This window comes from Mirounga leonina, unplaced genomic scaffold (assembly GCF_011800145.1).
Source record: "Mirounga leonina isolate KUSES-001 unplaced genomic scaffold, KU_Mleo_1.0 Mir_97, whole genome shotgun sequence".
Classification (NCBI taxonomy): Eukaryota; Metazoa; Chordata; class Mammalia; order Carnivora; family Phocidae; genus Mirounga; species Mirounga leonina.
Window position 1 is genome coordinate 7698853 of NW_023270889.1, and position 18610 is coordinate 7717462.

Here is an 18610-nt window from a genome sequence, read left to right on the forward strand (position 1 = left end):
TTTTAACAGATCAACCTGAAAGAACAAAGAAAAAAGCAAATTTCCTAAAAATCCTTCATTTTGAAAAACATATGTTTTGTTTCTCAGTATCAGATATTTTTTTTCCCCTAAAGATTCTATTTGTTTATTTGACAGAGACAGAGAGAGCGAGAGCAGGAACACAAGCAGGGGGAGCAGCAGAGGGAAAAGCAGGCTCCTCGTGGAACAGGGAGCCCGATGCGGGGCTCAATCCCAGGACCCTGGGATCACGACCTGAGCCGAAGGCAGACGCTTAACTCAACCACCCAGGTGCCCTAAAAAAAAAAAGTGTACATGCCTCCTGAGCAAGAGGATTCAGGAATTATAATAATAAATATAATATGTTGTTAAAAATTCACTTGATAATGTCAGCCACCCTTAATTATCATTATCGGAACCACCTGCTTCTCTAAGACTGGCATACGGTTACCTCAGACGTCAATATGGATCCCATGTTTTGAAGACATCATTTGCCTGGTCCCTGTGAAATACATAACGAACGAACAGATGTGAGGTAAGGAGGAGGTGATGATGACATAAAGCCAGAATGGCAAAGGAGAGGTTTTTCCAAATGGGCATATCCACAGGCCGTGACGAATTCCATCTCGGATATGATGTGAGGTCCACGATATAAATAACATCCAGGGAAGAAAGCACCATGAGTCTTTGAGCTTGAAAAGGTGCATAGTAAGCCTCAGGGTCAGAACCACAACTGGTATGACCGTAGAGCAGTGAAGAACAGGTCTTCGTGGAAGAGTCAAAGCAGCCTGCCGGGGAGAGCGGTAGCTAGTATCATTTCCCTCTTGGCAAACAAAATTTGGTAGATGCTTCTTAATATTCTAAAACATCTTCTATGAGTCTATTAGAAATACAATGCAAACATTTTCTGCATCACCTATGAATACATGTATTAAATCTCTTACATATAAAGCAAAGAAGAGTGAGTGGGATATTCTCTGCATTAACAATGAAACCAAGATCTCAAGAACATGGTGATTAATTTTTTAAAGCTTCCTATTAGTTGCTTAGAAAAGTCACAATACAAATGTAATTTATATCCCAAATGTCTGGTTTGTGTAAATTTGGAGTTTTAGAGAATTATCTGGGGCCTCTAAGCATTGAAAAAAATCTCACAACTGAATAAAATATTCTATTAACAAGGGCATGAAAAGGAAATGTTTTTGTTGTAACCACTTTATATTAGCATTGAATATTTTCAGAATGCACTTAAAACAACATTTAGAAAGATTGTATTATTTTAAATAAGTATTACAAAGTTGAGTTAAATTCCAGTAAAAATTTTAAACCAGTACAAAACATTTATTTTATTTTATTTATTTATTTTTTTTTAAGATTTTATTTATTTGAGAGAGAGAGAATGAGAGACAGAGAGCACGAGAGGGAAGAGGGCAGAGGGAGAAGCAGACCCCCTGCTGAGCAGGGAGCCCGATGTGGGACTCGATCCCGGGACTCCAGGATCCTGACCTGAGCCGAAGGCAGTCGCTTAACCAATTGAGCCGCCCAGGCGCCCCCCCAGTACAAAACATTTAATCAGTAACTAAACAAATGAAAATTTCAGGGTTAACCAACCCCTGAATGATTCTTTTTTTTTTTTTTTTAAGATTTTATTTACTTATTTGACAGAGCACAACCAGGGGGAGCAGGAGAAGGAGAGGGAGAAGCAGACTCCCTGATGAGCAGGGAGCCCGATGCAGGGCTCGATCCCAGGACCCTGAGATCATGCCCTGAGCCAAAGGCAGACGCTCAACCATCTGAGTCACGCAGGCGCGCCCCTGAATGATTCCTGAGTAAGGTTTTGCTCACACATACTCTAAAGGCTAATTTTCAATTAGATAATTTCTAAATAAAAAGGAAGCCGAGGGCAGTGAAGATTGCCTAAATCCGAATCTCCCCACATATCCTCAAAAACATTACAGACAAGGGCAAATAAAACTATACCAAACCCCACTCAGCATAGACAGAAGCCAGAGTGCTCAAAACTTCAAATACTCTAAAGTATTAAAATACATACCACATCAGTGCGCTTTCTCTCACACTCCCACCACAAGCCAGGAAAGATGAGGGGACCTACGATTGATCTAAAATTACCACTGGAAAGAGAAGCACTGAAAACGGTCCTGGTTGATCAGAGCACTGCCTACAAAGCAAGGACTTAAAAGTGTGCATGTTTCTGGGCGCCTGGGTGGCTCAGTTGGTTAAGCGACTGCCTTTGGCTCAGGTCATGATCCTGGAGTCCCAGGATCGAGTCCCGCATCGGGCTCCCTGCTCGGCAGGGAGTCTGCTTCTCCCTCTGACCCTCCTCCCTCTCATGCTCTCTGTCTCTCATTCTCTCTGTCTCAAAAAAAAAAAAAAAAAAAAAAATCTTAAAAAAAAAAAAGTGTGCATGTTTCAAGGCTTTAAGAGGCACTGGTTCTGGGGCAGAAGATGGCAAAAAGGAAGGGTGGGGAATCATTTGGACACCGGGTGGTAAAGAGGAAAAGAAGGAGTAAAAAAAAAAATTAGGTACCTATAAAAAAAAAATTAGAGGCATAACCTTCCCACCATTAAAATACAAGGCCATCCATTAAAGAGACTATACCTTCACCATGTGCAGTCACACGACCCTTAAACCCGTGTCTTTAACTCTCACCTATTGACTGAATATCAAAGAGTTTACGCTACATTCTTCCTTCTCCCTTACAATAAATTCTAGATGAATGTATTTAGGAACCACACTTTTTATGATCCTTGGTAGTTTATCCCAATCTCTACTCTAACATTTATTGTGAACTATTTGCTGGGGTCTGTCCTTTAATGTGCTCATTTAACACCCATGACTGCCGGGTGAGGTAAGTAATGACAGAATCCACACTTTACAGAAGACGACATTGAGACAAGAAAGTGCTCTAACACTACATACTAGGATTCAAACTCATGTCTTCTGATTCCAATCTCAAACACAATGTTAATTCTGCCTTCACCTACACCAAAAAAGCTAAAATTTGTCTTTAATCAGGAATTACTGATTCCTTACTGAAGTTTTTTAATAAGTGAGACAACCTCTAAGAAATACATGGTATGTGACACATAAAAGGAAGAAGTGATCATTTCTCATTTTTTCAACAAATACTTACTGAACCCCTTCTAGATGAGCCAGGCACTGTTCCAGGCCAGTGGTGAACAAAGCAAAGTCCTTGCTCTGTGAGTGTTTACAGGTCATAAGCATGGAAAAGGCAGGCAAATCTGCTGACACTTAGAAAATATGATCTTAACTGTATTTCAAGCTCCATTCATTTGCAAAGCTAATAGGTCATTGTATAGCTAAACACCTCAATGAAATTCCTCAAACTTCTCCACCAGGAACTGTGCCCTAATCAGCCCATTGAAATGCACACCTTTGGCTCCACAAGGGACTGGGAATGAATCCACTGAAGTCATTCCCCAGCACTAGGAATCATCTTAAAGCTCTTCCCCTGTTATGGAACACTCAGAAGCCGCATACTAACTGTGAAACGTGAAGAATAAGGGGGAAATTATAAGTGTGGTCCTGAAGAAAGAACAGTGAAAAAAGACCCAGGAGAACCCTGACAATGACCCCCATATTACTTTAAACCAGTTGATTAATGCTTCCTTCAAGACTTGGCTAAGTACCATCCTCTGTAAAGCCAGCACAGAACTCCTCAGGTACATTTAGTGAGTCCTTAGCTCTGTATGCATCCTTGGCACTTGGTGATGCCAATAACTTGATTAGCAACATGTCTGTGTTCGCCTCAAGGAAGTACTAAGTGCTCAAAAAAAAGTTGGATGAATGGGCTTTCTTATTTTAAAATAAGGATAATCTTCTCTAGTTCTAAAATGATGCTGTGAAGATCAATATAATGGTGCTAAAGAAATTAAAGACCAGAAAAATTAAACATATATGCTTCTTACCTTTAAAGATAAAGATCCAGCTAGAAAAAAGTGGTCTACATCAATAACAGAGGCTAAAAATCCAGCTAAAATGATTTCTCCAAAGTCAGTTGTCTTCTTGACTCCAATGACAATTGCCCACAACCACATGCCAATCACACAATGTACGGCGTTATCTGAGAGGGCTCGAAGCCAGTCATTTTGCTGAATTACTGAAAACTGAAGAAGTCTATCGGCTACTAGGCAAAATATCCCCAGACCAAGGCTGGAAATAAGAGACTCAGTGCTACAAGACTGGAGTAAAGCATGGGTCTTCTCAGCCTCAGATGCCATCCCAGACAATCCGTCAGTATATACTAAAAGCCATCAGGAAACAAATAGCTTATTCTTGTTTACATTCCCAGTCACCCTAAAATAGAAAGCAGAGGAAAAGATTAATGCCACGTAACATTTAAACAAAACAACTTGAGCAATAATTTCACAAATACAAAACCAAGCTGTAAAAACTGGTATTTCTTTTTTTTTTTGACCATTGTCAGTAATTTCATTTTATTTTTCCCAGCTTCATTGAGATATAGTTGGTAGATAATACTTGTTAAGTTTAAGGTGTATACTGTGATGATTTCATATACAGACATATTGTGAACTGATGGCCACAATAAGGTTAGTTAACATCCCCATCACCTCACATAGTTACCTTTTTGTGCATGTGGTGAGAACATTAAGACTACTCTCCTAGTAACTTTCAAGTATAACAAAACTGTACTTCTTACATGTTATATACAATATGCCATGCAGCCCAAAGAGAATAGGTTAGCTTTATAGGAACAACAGTTTACATGTTAGTATGCATCAAGGTGAATTTAAGAAAGCCCATCAACTGTAATCTATTACTTTGAGGTCATCAAATAGTTCTCTCTCTCAGCAATGTGTGCTACATGGTAGTGGGCACCCATTGTGTCTCTGTACCCAGCAACCATTTTCCAAACTTCTGAAAACAGCATCTCCTTCCTTTAGGAAAACTGCTCATCACAATACCCAAACTCTGGAGCTGACCAATTAGAATTCTCTGTCTCTCTTATCAGTAGTAGTAATTAATTAGTAATTACTAATTAGTCATCATTTTCCAGTAGTGATTAGACTAGTGATAAATAATCTGGTGATTAAGGTGATCCAGGCTGGACCAATAAGACTTCCTTCTAGAATTTTCCTAAGTGGAGCTGGTGGGAGAAAGTTCCTTTTCTTCTTACAGACCTGGGCTCCACTACATGGAGCAGCCTATGAAAAAAGAATCATAAGGACATCAACTCCTCAGGTCCAATCTTTAAGTTTTTCAGAGCTGCCCTAGTTCTTACAGCTTACCCTTTACTTTACTTCTATGGGCTAACCCAGGATTCTTCCAATAAATCCCTTTTTCTTTTCTGTTGCCTCTAACCACAGAACTTTAATTGATATAAAAAGGCAATCATAATTCTGTGCTGAGTACTTACCTGGCATAGAATACTGAAATCATTCATCCAGTTAAAGTTATCAATATTATGTGATACCTGAAGTTTTTGTTTTGTATTGTTTTAATTCTGAGACTAAAGAATAACTAAAGATGTATTAAGGATGATTCAACTTCCATTCTGTAATAAAAACTATCCATTGCTCATTACATATATTCTAAAATTTATAGGGAAACACAAAACACTAGAACAGGAAAACAACTTGGAAAAAGATGAGCTAAGTTGAAGGACTTACACCATCTGACTTCAAGGCTTACACAGCTGCAGTAATTAACGACAGTGCGGTATTGGTATAAAGACAGACAAATAGAGCAATGAAACAGAATAGAAAGTGTGATCAGAAATAGATCCACACAGGGATGCCTGAGTGGCTCAGCTGGTTGAACACCTGATTCCTGATCTCAGTTCAGGTCTTGACCTCAGGGTTGTGAATTCAAGCCCTGTGTTGGGCTTCACACTGGGTGTGGAGCCTACTTAAAAATATATATATATATAAAATAAATTAAAAGAGGGCGCCTGGGTGGCTCAGTCGTTAAGCGTCTGCCTTCGGCTCGGGTCATGATCCCAGAGTCCTGGGATCGAGTCCCACATCGGGCTCCCTGCTCAGCAGGAAGCCTGCTTCTCCCTCTCCCACTCCCCCTGCTTGTGTTCCTGCTCTCGCTATCTCTCTCTCTGTCAAATAAATAGATAAATCTTTTTAAAAAATAAATAAATTAAATAAATTAAAAGAAGAGATAGGTCCACACATACACTGTCAATTGATGTTTGACAAACATGCAAAAGCAAGTAAATGGAGAAAAGATAGTCCTTTCAGCAAATGGTGCTGAAACAAGCAGATATCCACAGGCAAAAATAATGACTCTCAAGCCATACTTTACTCCATATACAAAAATTAAGTCAAAATGGATCACAGAACTAAAAGTAAAACATAAAACTATAAAAATCCTGGAAGAATATTTTTGTGTACTTGGGTTATGCAAAGAGTTCTTAGAAGCAACATCAAAAGGCCGACCTGTTTTTTAAAAATTGAAAAATTGAACTTCATCAAAATTAAGAACTTCTGCTCTTTGAAAGACTATGTTATGGGCACCTGGGTGGCTCAGATGGTTAAGCGTCTGCCTTCGGCTCAGGTCATGATCCCAGGGTCCTGGGATCGAGTCCCGCATCGGGCTCCCTGCTCCTTGGGAGCCTGCTTCTCTCTCTCTCTCTCTCTGTCTCTCATGAATAAATAAATAAAATCTTTAAAAAAAAAAAAGACTATGTTACGAGAACGAAAAGACAACCCACAGACTGGGAGAAAATATCTGCATATCTCATATTTGATAAAGGATTTATATCTAGAACAAAGAATTCTGGAAACACAATAATAGAAAAACTAATACAAAAATGGGCAAAATATTTGAAAAGGTACTTTACAAAGATGATATACAGGTGATCAATAAGCACATGAAATATGCTCAACCTCATTAATTATTAGGGAAATGCAAATTAAAACACCACAATGAGATACAAGACATACCTAATTAGAATGGCTAAAATTAAAGACTTATCATCCCAAACGTAGAAAAGATGTGGAGCAACCAGAACTCTCATACACTGCTGGAGGAAATTTAAAATGATAAACCACTTTTCAGTTTCTCAAAATGTTAAACATACTTCTATCATAGATTCAGTCATTCTACTCCTAGGTATTTACCTGAGAGAAATGCAAGCATACACCCACACACAGACTTGTACATGAATGTTCACAGCAGCTTTATCTACATTAGCTCCAAACTGGAACAACCCAACTGGATAAACAAAACATGGAATAAAAAGAGACAAAAAAATAATACAAACAAAAACATTGATGAATTTCAAAATAATACTTAGTGAAATAAGCCAAACAAAAAGAAAAGAAAAACAGAGTACACAGTCAAAACTCATGGAACTACACAACACAAAGAATGAACCCTCATGTAACTATGGACTTCAATCAATATATCAATGTTGGTGTATTAATTGTCACAAGGTATCACACTAATGCAGAATGTTAATAATAAGGAGAAATGTGTGTGGAGGGAGAATTAACATATGGGAACACTCTGTACAATCTGCTCAATTTTTCTGTAAACCAAAAACTGCAATAAAAAAGAAAGTCTTAATTTTTAAAAAGTGAATAAATGAAGTAAGTATGGAAAATGTTATAACTGTTTAATATAGGTAATGGATACACTATAGTTCATTATATTATCTTCTACTTTTCTATATATTTGAAATTTTCATTTGGAAATATTTTTAAAAGAATACAGAACATGATTCCATTTATATAAAATTCAAGAAAATGTAAACCAATTTAAGTGACAGAAAGCAGATCAGTGGGGCTGGAAGGATAAAAAAGGAGCATTAAGAAACTTTGGGGGAACAGATGTGTTCATTATCCTGATTGTGGTGATAGTTTCATGGTTTATAGCTTCATATATACATCAAAATGTACCAAAATGTTATGTCAATTATACTCCAACAAAGATGTTAAAAAGTTAGAGAATATACTTTATTGTCAATAGCAACAGCAGGCTTTCATGTAAAAGGAGCACTCTGAAAACAAGAGCTTATGGAGATGAAAAGTCTGATTGCCCAAATAAAAGCTCAACAGGAACAATGCATAATAAAATGAATGCTTCAAAAAACACAATTAGTGAATAAGAACATTTTTGAAGAATTTTCTCAAAGCTTGTTGGGGAAAAAAATGACAAAGAGTTAAGCACTGAAAGGAAAAAATAAATTCAAAAGATAAATATAAAATCCTTTAGAGTTTCTAAATCCTGCCCCACCCCAGCCAAAAAGGTTATCTGCAAAAGGAAAATGTGATTAATACCAACAATAAATGCCAAAATACTGTGGGGCAACATTACTAAAGCTCTGAGAGAAATGGATCATGACTGTAGGATTCTACATAAACTAAATTATGGCACCTCTGTGACAATCATGAATTTCATAATTTTGCCTTTGAAATTATAACAGCTATATACAATTTCTGGGGGAAAAAGGATGGAGGAACAGGACTTCTAAATCACTAGGAAGACATAAGAGGAATAAAGAAAACTTGATCAGTACAGCAAAACATAAAAGGAAAAAAAAGAAAAAAGAATTTACTGTCACCCCAACCCCCCAAAAGAGTAAAAGGGACCAAACATCAAACACACATGTATTAAATTTATCTATAAAGAAACAGATTGGGACAAAAGGAAACATCCCAGTTATTGTTCATAAGAAAATATCTCAAACAAAAAGTCTCAGCAATATACAAAATAAAGAGATGAGAAAATATATATCTAGAATATACAAACCAAATAAAGCAGCCGTGGTAATATTAATATCAAATACAAAATTCATGGCAAAAGACTTAGTGGTACTAAAAGGAATAAAATAAAGTTATATAAGATGCTTACAGGGCACTGGGGTAGCTCAGTTGGTTAAGTGTCCGACTCGATTTCGGCTCAGGTCATGAACTCAGGGTCGCTGGATCGAGCCGAGTCAAGCTGCGTGTTCAGAGCGGAGTCTGCTTGAAAATCTTTCTCCCTCTCCTTCTGTCCCTCCCCCTGCTCATGCTCTCTCTTGCATTCTTGCTCTCCCTCTATAAATAAATAAATAAATAAATAAATAAATAAATAAATAAATAAAATCTTTAAAAAAAAGATGCTTACATGACAAACCACAAAGAGGTAAGATATGTAAATTATATAAAGTAGCCAAAAATAGGTATAGATAATCTAAATAATATAATTACAAGTTTGATTTCATATGCAGGTCTAAAATTACACATTTTACATGGAAAACACATTCTTTCCAATTGTCCATGAAACATTTACAAAAGTTAACTACCCATTTACTCATCCACAAGAAAAACTTCAATAAAATTTAAATACTGGAAATGTTCAGGCCAAATTCTCTGACCACAATGCAATATAATTCATCACTTTTTTTTTTTTTTTAAAGATTTTAGTTATTTTATTTATTTGACAGAAAGAGACACAGCGAGAGAGGGAACATAAGCAGGGGGAATGGGACCTGGTTAAAAAGAATAGAGTGGCCTAGTTAGCTCAAAGAAACTAAGCTTAAATGATGGTGCAAGTAATATCTTTAGAGCCAAAATACTTGTTTTCAAGTATTTATGCTCTGTACACATTTCAGGAAGGAAAACAAAAGTTCAGAGAGCAAGGACTCAGTCAACTTTGTTCACTACTATATCTTTCATGCATACTAAGTGCTCAATAAGTGTTGAATGAATTCATGAAAAATCTTCATATACTGGATCTGTTATCCAGCAGGAACTGCATATTAAATACTTAAATGGCATTTAGCAAAATGTAATATCCATTCCTGGGATCTGCATTTTTAGCAAGTATGACTACCAAGTAATTTTTATATTCACTAAACATTGAGAAACACTAGTTTACCAGAAACCAAAATCATGAAAACCGAGAAATATTACCTTAAAAGTTAGAAACAGTAAAGCTATCAGAATATTGTTCTGGCAGTTTCATTCCACTTAACGTGCCAAGGAAGGGACGGGGGGGGGGGGGGAAGGAAATGTATCATTACCTTACCAGGAAGAACAAGATAATTACATTAGTTGGCAAGTGAAATGACTGCCTATTCAAGAGAATCCATTGGAAACCATTAGAATTTAAGTTGCAAATGGTGGCTAATTCAAGATAAATACTAAAATAATCTTTATAATATATAAGCAATCATCGTAAGAAAAAAGTGGGAAAAAACATTCACAACAGCAATAAAAACCCAAATACCAAGGAATAAACTAAACAGGAAATATTTGTGAAGAAAACAACAAAGCTGTATTAAAGGACACAAAAGATCAATCAGTTCTTTCGAGCTCTGGTGGCTTCATACTATGTTAGCTCAGCTTAGTTGGAAGCACATTTTTCAATTCCCTTCCTTGTAAAGTTCTTGTATAGTTCTTCCTTGCATGTGGAGCTTGCACATGATCTGTTAGCTTGCCTTGTTGGCATGGGGAAGCGGACTGGCCTGCAGCTCCTTCAGCTTCTCCAAATCCAAATCCGGGTCAAGGGGGTTAGCCTCTCCTGGTAGATCATCACCCACAGCATCAAAACTGGAGTTGGTGAGAAGCCAATGCAGATTCCATTCTGTCCCTGCTCTCCTCCACATCCACTTTCCCTTCTCAACTGTGTCTGTCTAGCTGGTTTGTAACCCCTTCAGGCTCAACAACAGACTCAGAGGCAGGAGTCTGTCCAGACTGCTTTCCCAGTCCCCACAATTACAGAATGTCTAACCCCTGTCTAAATCCCAGGCAAAGTAGTTCTGCTTCTTTGATGGAATGTAACTAATACAAGAGCCAGACCATTTTATTGAGTAAGAAGACATTGATGGTGTTATTCTCCTCAAATAAAATCTATAAATTTAATATTAATCTAATTAAAATCATAAAGGGATTTTCTTTTAGGAACTTCACAAAGTGTTTCTAAATTTCATTTAAAAGAGTTAATGCCAATAAACTTGGAAAAGCAGAGTAACGTAAGTACTGAAAGGTGAATACAAAGTCTAGAAATCGAATAAGTGTGTGTATGGGGGTGTGGAGAATGTGTATATAATTCTAAATTGGTAGAGGAACAATTATTATTTAACTCTGATCCTGTAACAGTTAGGATTCTTAAGTGCTTGGAAAAGAAAACATTCTGGCAGTAAATGCAAAAAACAAATTTATTAAAAGGATACTGGGAGGGCGCCTGGGTGGCTCAGTTGTTAAGCGTCTGCCTTCGGCTCAGGTCATGATCCTAGGGTCCTGGGATCGAGCCCTGCATAGGGCTCCCTGCTCCGCGGGAAGCCTGCTTCTCCCTCTCCCACTCCCCCTGCTTGTGTTCCTGCTCTCGCTATCTCTCTCTCTGTCAAATAAATAAAATATTTAAAAAAAAAAAAAAAGGATACTGGGAAATCACAGCCAGGTTTCAAGAATCAGGCCTCAAAGTTATGCCTCGAGCACCTCAGTGAAAATGACACCAGACAACTGGTCTGGTGAAGACCTCCCCACCACGGAGCCCAGCTTACACTGCCTAACCCCCTGTCACCAGGTATTACCACTGGCACTGAGTCAGTGCTGCCCTGTCCACTGCTGCCATGGAAGACTCTTGACTGTATTTGCTTATTTGAACTCATACACTATTTGGATGGGGCAGGGTATGTGTCCGATTGGCTGGGCCTACATCACATGACCAGCTACAGGGGAGGCTGGAAAAGACAGTATTTGGCCTTCTCAGCACATATTATGGAAAGTGGGCTCTTTGTTTCTTCCAGTTGCATTAAAACAGCATACTCACAAATATACTATGCTGGACAGGAAGAGCTGTCCACACTAGTAGTCAGTTAGGCTTTAATTGCTAAGTAATACTGGAGAGAGTCAATGATCAGACGAAACCTGAGAATGGATCATCTCCTTTCAATCTGTGCAACGCATAGTTCAATACAGTAGAACTGTTTAATCAAACAACTCTAGGTTTTAAAATGTCACATCCACACGGATCAGAGTTTTGCAACATGATAGAACATTTCCCTGGTTAAATTAATAAAGGGAATCAGTTTCGTTGACTAGTCCTGGAAAATGTCTATGATTAGATAGCTTTTGTAATCAGTTTGGTTATCAAGTTTGGGATATTTACATGAATTTGTAAACAGACTCCTACATAGTTGAGCTAGCTTGACTTTGAGAGAGGAACTCAAAATTATTTTTATTAAAAAAAATTTTTTTTATTTATTTGTCAGAGAGACAGTACCAGCAGGGAGAACGGCAGGCAGAGGGGAGAAGTAGGCTCCACATTGAGCAAGGAGCCCGATGCAGTACTTGATCCCAGGACCCCGGGATCATGACCTGAGCCAAAGGCAGATGTTTAACCGACTGAGCCACCCAGGTGTCCCTCAAAATTATTTTTTAAATATTGACAGACATGACTACATAAGAATATAAAACTTATACATGGCAAAGTTAAAGACAATGGAGGAATTGTGATTCTCTTTATGATGGGGAAAGATTCAAAGTTTTACTTTATTAAGGTCTCTTAAAATTAAGAAGAAAAAATCAGTATTCCAATAATAACATGGGCAATGTCTATCAAAAGGCAATTTGGAAAAGGAAGAAATACAAATGATCAAAAAAAATTATTAGAAGGTTTCAACTTTATTAGCAATCAATTGAATTATATTAAAACAATATTTCAATGTACAATTGACAAAAGATTGCTAATGCTTTCTGTTAGTAGTGGTAGGAAGATGATCACTCGTTCTGTTTATTAACAGGAGTATAAGTTAGTATAATTTTCTAGTACACAATTTGACAATATATATCAAAAATCACTTAAAAATAAGCAAATATGGGGTGCCTGGGTGGCTCAGTGGGTTAAGCGTCTGCCTTCAGCTCAGGTCATGATCCCAGGGTCCTGAGATCGAGCCCTGCATCGGGCTCCTTGCTCAGCGGGAAGCCTCCTTCTCCCTCTCCCACTCCCCCTGCTTGTGTTCCCTCTCTAGCTGTCTCTCTCTCTCTGTCAAATAAATAAATAATAAATCTTAAAAAAAAAAAAAAAAAGAAATCTTTAGGGAATTATGGGTGCTTGGGTAGCACGAGATCCCAGGACCATGGGATCATGACCCGAGCCAAAGGCAGACGCTCAACGACTGAGCCACCCAGGCGCCCCTCCCTAAAGATTTCTAATGTCTTTCTATTATGACCATAAAACAAATAAAGCTACTCTGAAATTAGTCAGAAGTCATTAAACAACTCAGACCATGATGCTAAAGTCAGTATCTTAAAGGTATAATTTTTGAAAAGTAGAAACATACTTATAACATTAAAAATATGTATTAATAAAAATATTAGCATATACAACATCAATAAACATTAATAAAATTTTATACAATTCTTATAAGTCAAACTGATAAAATAAAAATAATTTGTTCATATTTATGTGTTAGTTGACACATGCAAAGTCTGTACAAAAGATTTCTATATCTCCAGGTGAAATAAAGTTATATAGACACCTTTAATTCTTTCATATGGTGAAGAAGACTTGCTTTGTACTGAACAACTGTTTTGTTAATGATAATGGAGTCCTCCATTAACAACAATCCTCAAATTCTTGGTCATTTGCAATAATGAAAATTGTTCTGAAAAGCACTAAGATTGGGTTAAAGTGTAGATTCTTCCAGGATGAGGAAATGAGTGATTTCAAAGTACTTTCAAGCAAGACCAAATGTAAAAAAGGCAAAAGATACATCCAAGTCATGAAACCTTTCTATAAACTTCAGGATTGACAGTCCCATAAATTATGAAGCATTTGTTTTTACTTTACGAAATAAACTCTTGACACTTGTATGGATAAAGAAGTCACATGTTTAAAGATTCGGTGCATACAATTTTAAAGTTTATAAAATATCCCTTTGAACCAAAGACAGATGCCAATATCCACTTAGCTGGATGGGAACTGGGACACACAAATTTTAATGAATGACCACGCCAGAGAGGTGCTACACTAGCAGAAACATTCCCCTCCTTCAGTAAGCTGTGGCCTGCAAATTAGCCCAAAGAAGAAAGAAGGTCACTCAGGTGAAAGAGCGTAGAATGTAGGCTGGACACACATAGAAGTTCAAGAGAAAAGCTCTGCTGCCACTCAAACTATGCTTATATCTGTATTTATTACAAATTTATTTTCAAATCTTATCCCAGAAAGGGGACAAAAATAAGAGGTCATTATCCACTTAATTGCAAATTGCATGATGCCACTATAAAGCCACTGCATTACACCCATCTTCTTTTACTCTTGAAACAATTTTCATCACCCCAAATATATTTAAATGTTACTAACCTTGTGTTTTAAGTTCAGATTTTAAAAAGATGGGGAGGCTAATGATGTGTTACGAGCAAAGTGAAACATCAAAAGATCACTTCAAGTCTTTAAATGATGATCCAGATTTAGTGACCTGAAAAAGAAAACCTTATTGTTTATAATAATATAACTCTATCATGGTTTATGAATAGGAACACATACACATAATGGGGCAGCACGAAATGCATTTTATAAATGGAGAGTATACAACAGCTTGCTTGATGACAGAGGAACAAAAAGCTAATGAGTGAACGTGGAAGGAGATCCTTCAGCCCCAGTCAAGTTTTTAGATGACTAGAGCCCTGCAAACACCTGGACTACAACTGCATGGGCCCCTGGGCCAGAATCACCCAGCTAAGCCTCTTGCAAAGTCCTAGCCCACAGACACAGTGAGATAATACTTGTTAAATGTTTAAAGCCTCTAAGTTTTGGGGTGATTTGTTATATAGTAATAGGTATCTAACACAATACTCTTTCCATTTTTATAAAGGTATAATTATGGTCCCAGAAACACAATTCTGACATCTATTCCACTCTATTAGGGCACATATTTAACATCTTTAGCTTAGATTCTGAGTATGAGGATAAGAAAAAAACATTTTTTGGGGGGGAGAAAGAACATTTATAAGTGTACTGCCTTTTATTTACTGTCTCTAAGACACCCAAGTGTACCCGTTTTTCTTCATACCTTTTTCTTCCTTTTTCCACTTCCTACCACTCCCCTACAAATAGAATGGACACTGGAACCTCAAAAACTGTAACATAACTCTGTTTATTCTACATACTTACTTTTGTTGGGTAGTTCCCTTAAGAGTAGTAATTTTAATTTTCTGTTAAGCCTCTCATGCATAAAATCTAATGTGCTGAAGGTATTTAATAAATATTTCATTATACTAATACAAGGGGTAAGCAGGTAAGCAGCCCTCAGCCTATGAACTAAAAATATTTTGGGGATGACTTCCTATCTCACAATAGCCTAACATGTCCTCATGACCTGCGGCCACTTTCTACAAGGGTCAAACTGCCACACCCCATTCCATTATAGCAAAATATCATCAACTATGGGGCCTTTTAAGTATACATAGTAGTAATCTTCCCTTTCCTTAACTCCACCAACATAATTAGCCAGTCACTTTAGTTATGCACTATTATACAGTTTGTTAATACTCTTAGACAAATCTTTCTGCCAAAACAAAGAACAAATTCCCAAAGTAAATATCATCTGCTTCACTCTTCCCATCACACAAATGTTTACAAAAACCTGAGGTAAAAGCAGTCTAAAATCTGATAACTACCTTTAGTATTGCTTTACAAATAAGTCTTTTTCAGTGTCAGTGCTGTGAAAGTTAATATATTTGATTTTTTTAAAATTTTAATTTTTTAAAGTAATCTCTACACCGGATGTGGGGCTTAAACTCACAACCCGGAGATCAAGAGTCACACACTCCATCGACTGAGCCAGCCAGGCGCCCCTAATATATTTAATTTTTTAATGCTATAATACCTAAAGCAGATGCCAAATGCAGCTAATTTGCAAAGGAAAGAAACACAAATCCTGCTCAGTTTCACAGAAACTTTTGTTTAGTTCCTACACCATTAGGAATAAAACATACAATTCTGAATTTAAACATTTATCGAGTCTCAGCAAATTCCCCAAATCATTCTTTCCCAAGGCTGGTGTGATGCAGTAATTTTAAAATGCCCATTAAGAAAATAGGGCAGGAAGCCCTGGCGTCATAGCATTTCCTATGCAAGGAAGGGATCCTGTCACACTTAACAGTAGTCACGCCTTCAGGGACCCGGGGCGCTTGGGACTCTCGTGCCTGTTAAAGAGGGCAATGGGCAACTCCGACAAGAACCCGTCACCCCGCTCTGGGCCAGGGAAACGCCAGGGACACAGGGCCTCGGCGAGGACTGGGTGCCTGTGGACTCTCGAAGGCTCCACGAAGCCGGAGGAAGGAGCCGGAGCTTCGCGCACATCCCGGGGTCGTCAGACAGTGCCGGCGGTCAAGCACACCCCGCTGCCTCTGCAGTCCCGCGCGCTCGCCGCCCCTTCACGCCCTCCCCATCTGGAACCTGGGGCTTCGGCTTCCCACCTCAGGACGCAGTTTGGCGGAGTCCACTCCGTCCCCCTCCCGCCCGGGCCCTCTCCGAGCTCAGCCGCGCCCACCTCCGTCTCTCCAGCCTGAAGCACGCCGCGCTAACGGCGGCCCCGCCCCTTTCCCCTCCCCGCGGCCGGCACCATAGAGAAGCCTGCCGCCGGCCAGAGCGGCTCCAGCCCCCAAACGTCGGCGGAGAGGACGCCGGGATACCGGCCCCGTGCCTAACGGACGAGAACCGATAGCTGGGTTTTGTTTGGAGGAGGTGGTGGGTACTACGGGTTCTTCCCCGCCGTGTCCCATAAGGAAACCTTTGGGACAGCAGGGTGAGAAGTGCAAAGTGCCTTGTTGGTTTCCTCTGTCAAACCTGAGCATTCGTTCTTGGCTTTGCCGGCGCCGTGCCCCAGACTTAGCAGCCGACATACTCACGACGCACCCTTACTGGCGGCTGGGAAGCTGGGGACGAAGTGAGCTCACCTAATTTCGGATGTGCGGGCCCAACACCCAGACCTTGAGCTAGGAGCCACGGGCCATCTTGGGTCTCGAAGGGACAGAGAAATTTCCGGCTTCCTTTACCGGGTCTTTCAGGCTGGGCGCCGGAGTTTTTCCACGAGAGGGAGGGACCGCGCGATCCGGCAGATCCGCCGTTTCTTCATAGCGCTCCAACGCCCCCTTGGGGATTTCTTGATAATTATTCTTTGCCACTTTGTGGGCGGACGGTGGGGGGCTACCACTTTATTGTGGCAGCGGTGACAGGGCTGGACCATTTAATCATGACTACTAAACGCACAGGAGTTGGAAAAAGAACTGCATAAAAGGTAGCTTGACCCTAATTAACCGGACTCAACATGCAGCTTTTTAATGGGACTATGAGCAGGTCCCAGCCTGCCTTTCCGCCTGAGTGAGCACCAAGATGTCTAGCTTGGCATCGGCTCTAGGAAGCACTGGTGCAAAAGAATAGTCTCAAAAAGGTGAATTGCTTTCTTCTTCCTACCTAGTTTCTCAAAACAAGGGTGAGATGGAAAGCAACGGCAGTAGTGGGGTTCTATTAATTGTACAGTTGAAAGACAATTCTATAGTAGAAAGTGAGATCTTCAATCTCAAGCAAACTCCTAGGCCTCTCTCACAGAACCCTAAAGCGTGGCTCAGTTTCTCAGTGCTAGAACTTTTCATTGCTTGTCTTGGTTCTTAGTGGAAAAGACTCAACTGAGGGGAAAAATGATACACATTTTAACCCACATAGTTTAAAAGCTAATTAAAAAGATCACATTAACCACAATATGGGGTACTTTTAGTCATGTTAAGAACAGTTTGTCTGTCTGAATGCAGTAACAATTTCGCATTGCCCTTATGGCAGCACTGTACATGTCTTATACTCTAGGCTTACTAGAGCTGTTGAAGAACAACCTGGATGGCTGCCTGCAACCAAAACAACGAAATTGTTACAATGCTTTTCTCTGTAATCACCCTACAGCCCAAAGGCACTGATTCATTTATACAACACATACTGAATGCTCTTTGTGCCAAGCGCAATGCTTGGTAACAGGCTACAAAATGACTTTATGGAGCTCAAGTTCTAGTGGAGGATCTAGACCACAAAGAGACAAAAGTTGGATGGCTGTAGTATGTGCTGTAAAGGAAATAAATAGGGTGATGTAGTAGAGACTAAGTGGGGGAGGCCCTTCTGAAGAAGTGGTAATTTGTGCTGAAACCTGAAGGTAGCAAGGAGCCCAGGGTGACAAGAGCTAACGAGAACATTGTGCCCATTCAAATCATTGACATTATCACTCCTAATCTATGCTCTGCTTGCTTTGTTCTTTTTCTCCTTGTTTCCTCTGTTGTTTCTTTTATGTCAAGAAGCTGGTCTTTTCTAGAAATCAGAAGTTAATTAGAACATTTCTGCTATATTGGTCTAATCTTGAAGTCTCATTAGATGTGTGGTTTTGTGCTTTCCCAATAAACAGCACTAGGTTGCTACAAATAGCACTTTTGATGAGCTATTTTAGTTTCACACACTTGTGTAGCATACATTTTTTTCAGATGTTCAAGAGAAATGAAAATAATCAGACAATTCAGATAAAATTTGGTCTTTGCTGAAGTGCCCAATTCTTAGCTTGAAGCAATATTGTGTGTGTGTGTATATATATATATATATATATATATATATATATATATATATATATAT

General features: G+C 38.9%; 1 protein-coding gene across 6 annotated transcripts; it reads right to left on the bottom strand.

Annotated features, from left to right (window-relative positions):
- Nucleotides 1–247: 247 nt before the first annotated feature.
- LOC118006465 (transmembrane protein 267) lies at nucleotides 248–17010 on the bottom strand. Of its 6 annotated transcripts, XM_034999133.1 has the most exons (6): nucleotides 16903–17010; nucleotides 14306–14420; nucleotides 7132–7225; nucleotides 3949–4336; nucleotides 449–785; nucleotides 253–293 (listed from the first exon to the last, which is right to left on the bottom strand). In XM_034999133.1, exons 4-5 carry the CDS (start codon nucleotides 4258–4260, stop codon nucleotides 450–452), a joined length of 648 nt encoding a protein of 215 aa, XP_034855024.1. In that variant the 5' UTR covers nucleotides 4261–4336; nucleotides 7132–7225; nucleotides 14306–14420; nucleotides 16903–17010; the 3' UTR covers nucleotides 253–293; nucleotide 449. The 6 variants fall into 6 exon arrangements, with proteins under 6 accessions (XP_034855020.1, XP_034855022.1, XP_034855021.1 ...); XM_034999129.1 differs by lacking the exon at nucleotides 16903–17010 and adding an exon at nucleotides 16423–16503 and having other exon boundaries at nucleotides 248–785; XM_034999131.1 differs by lacking the exon at nucleotides 7132–7225 and having other exon boundaries at nucleotides 248–785.
- Nucleotides 17011–18610: the final 1600 nt, after the last annotated feature.

What these genes read in the sequence shown, in the direction of transcription:
- LOC118006465 (XM_034999131.1), bottom strand. Translation starts at nt 4,260, where the DNA reads ATGGCATCTGAGGCTGAGAAGACCCATGCTTTACTCCAGTCTTGTAGC. An exon ending in CTGGATCTTTATCTTTAAAG is followed by an intron (nt 786 to 3,948) that starts GTAAGAAGCATA and finishes TCTCCCCGGCAG; the next exon opens with GCTGCTTTGACTCTTCCACG.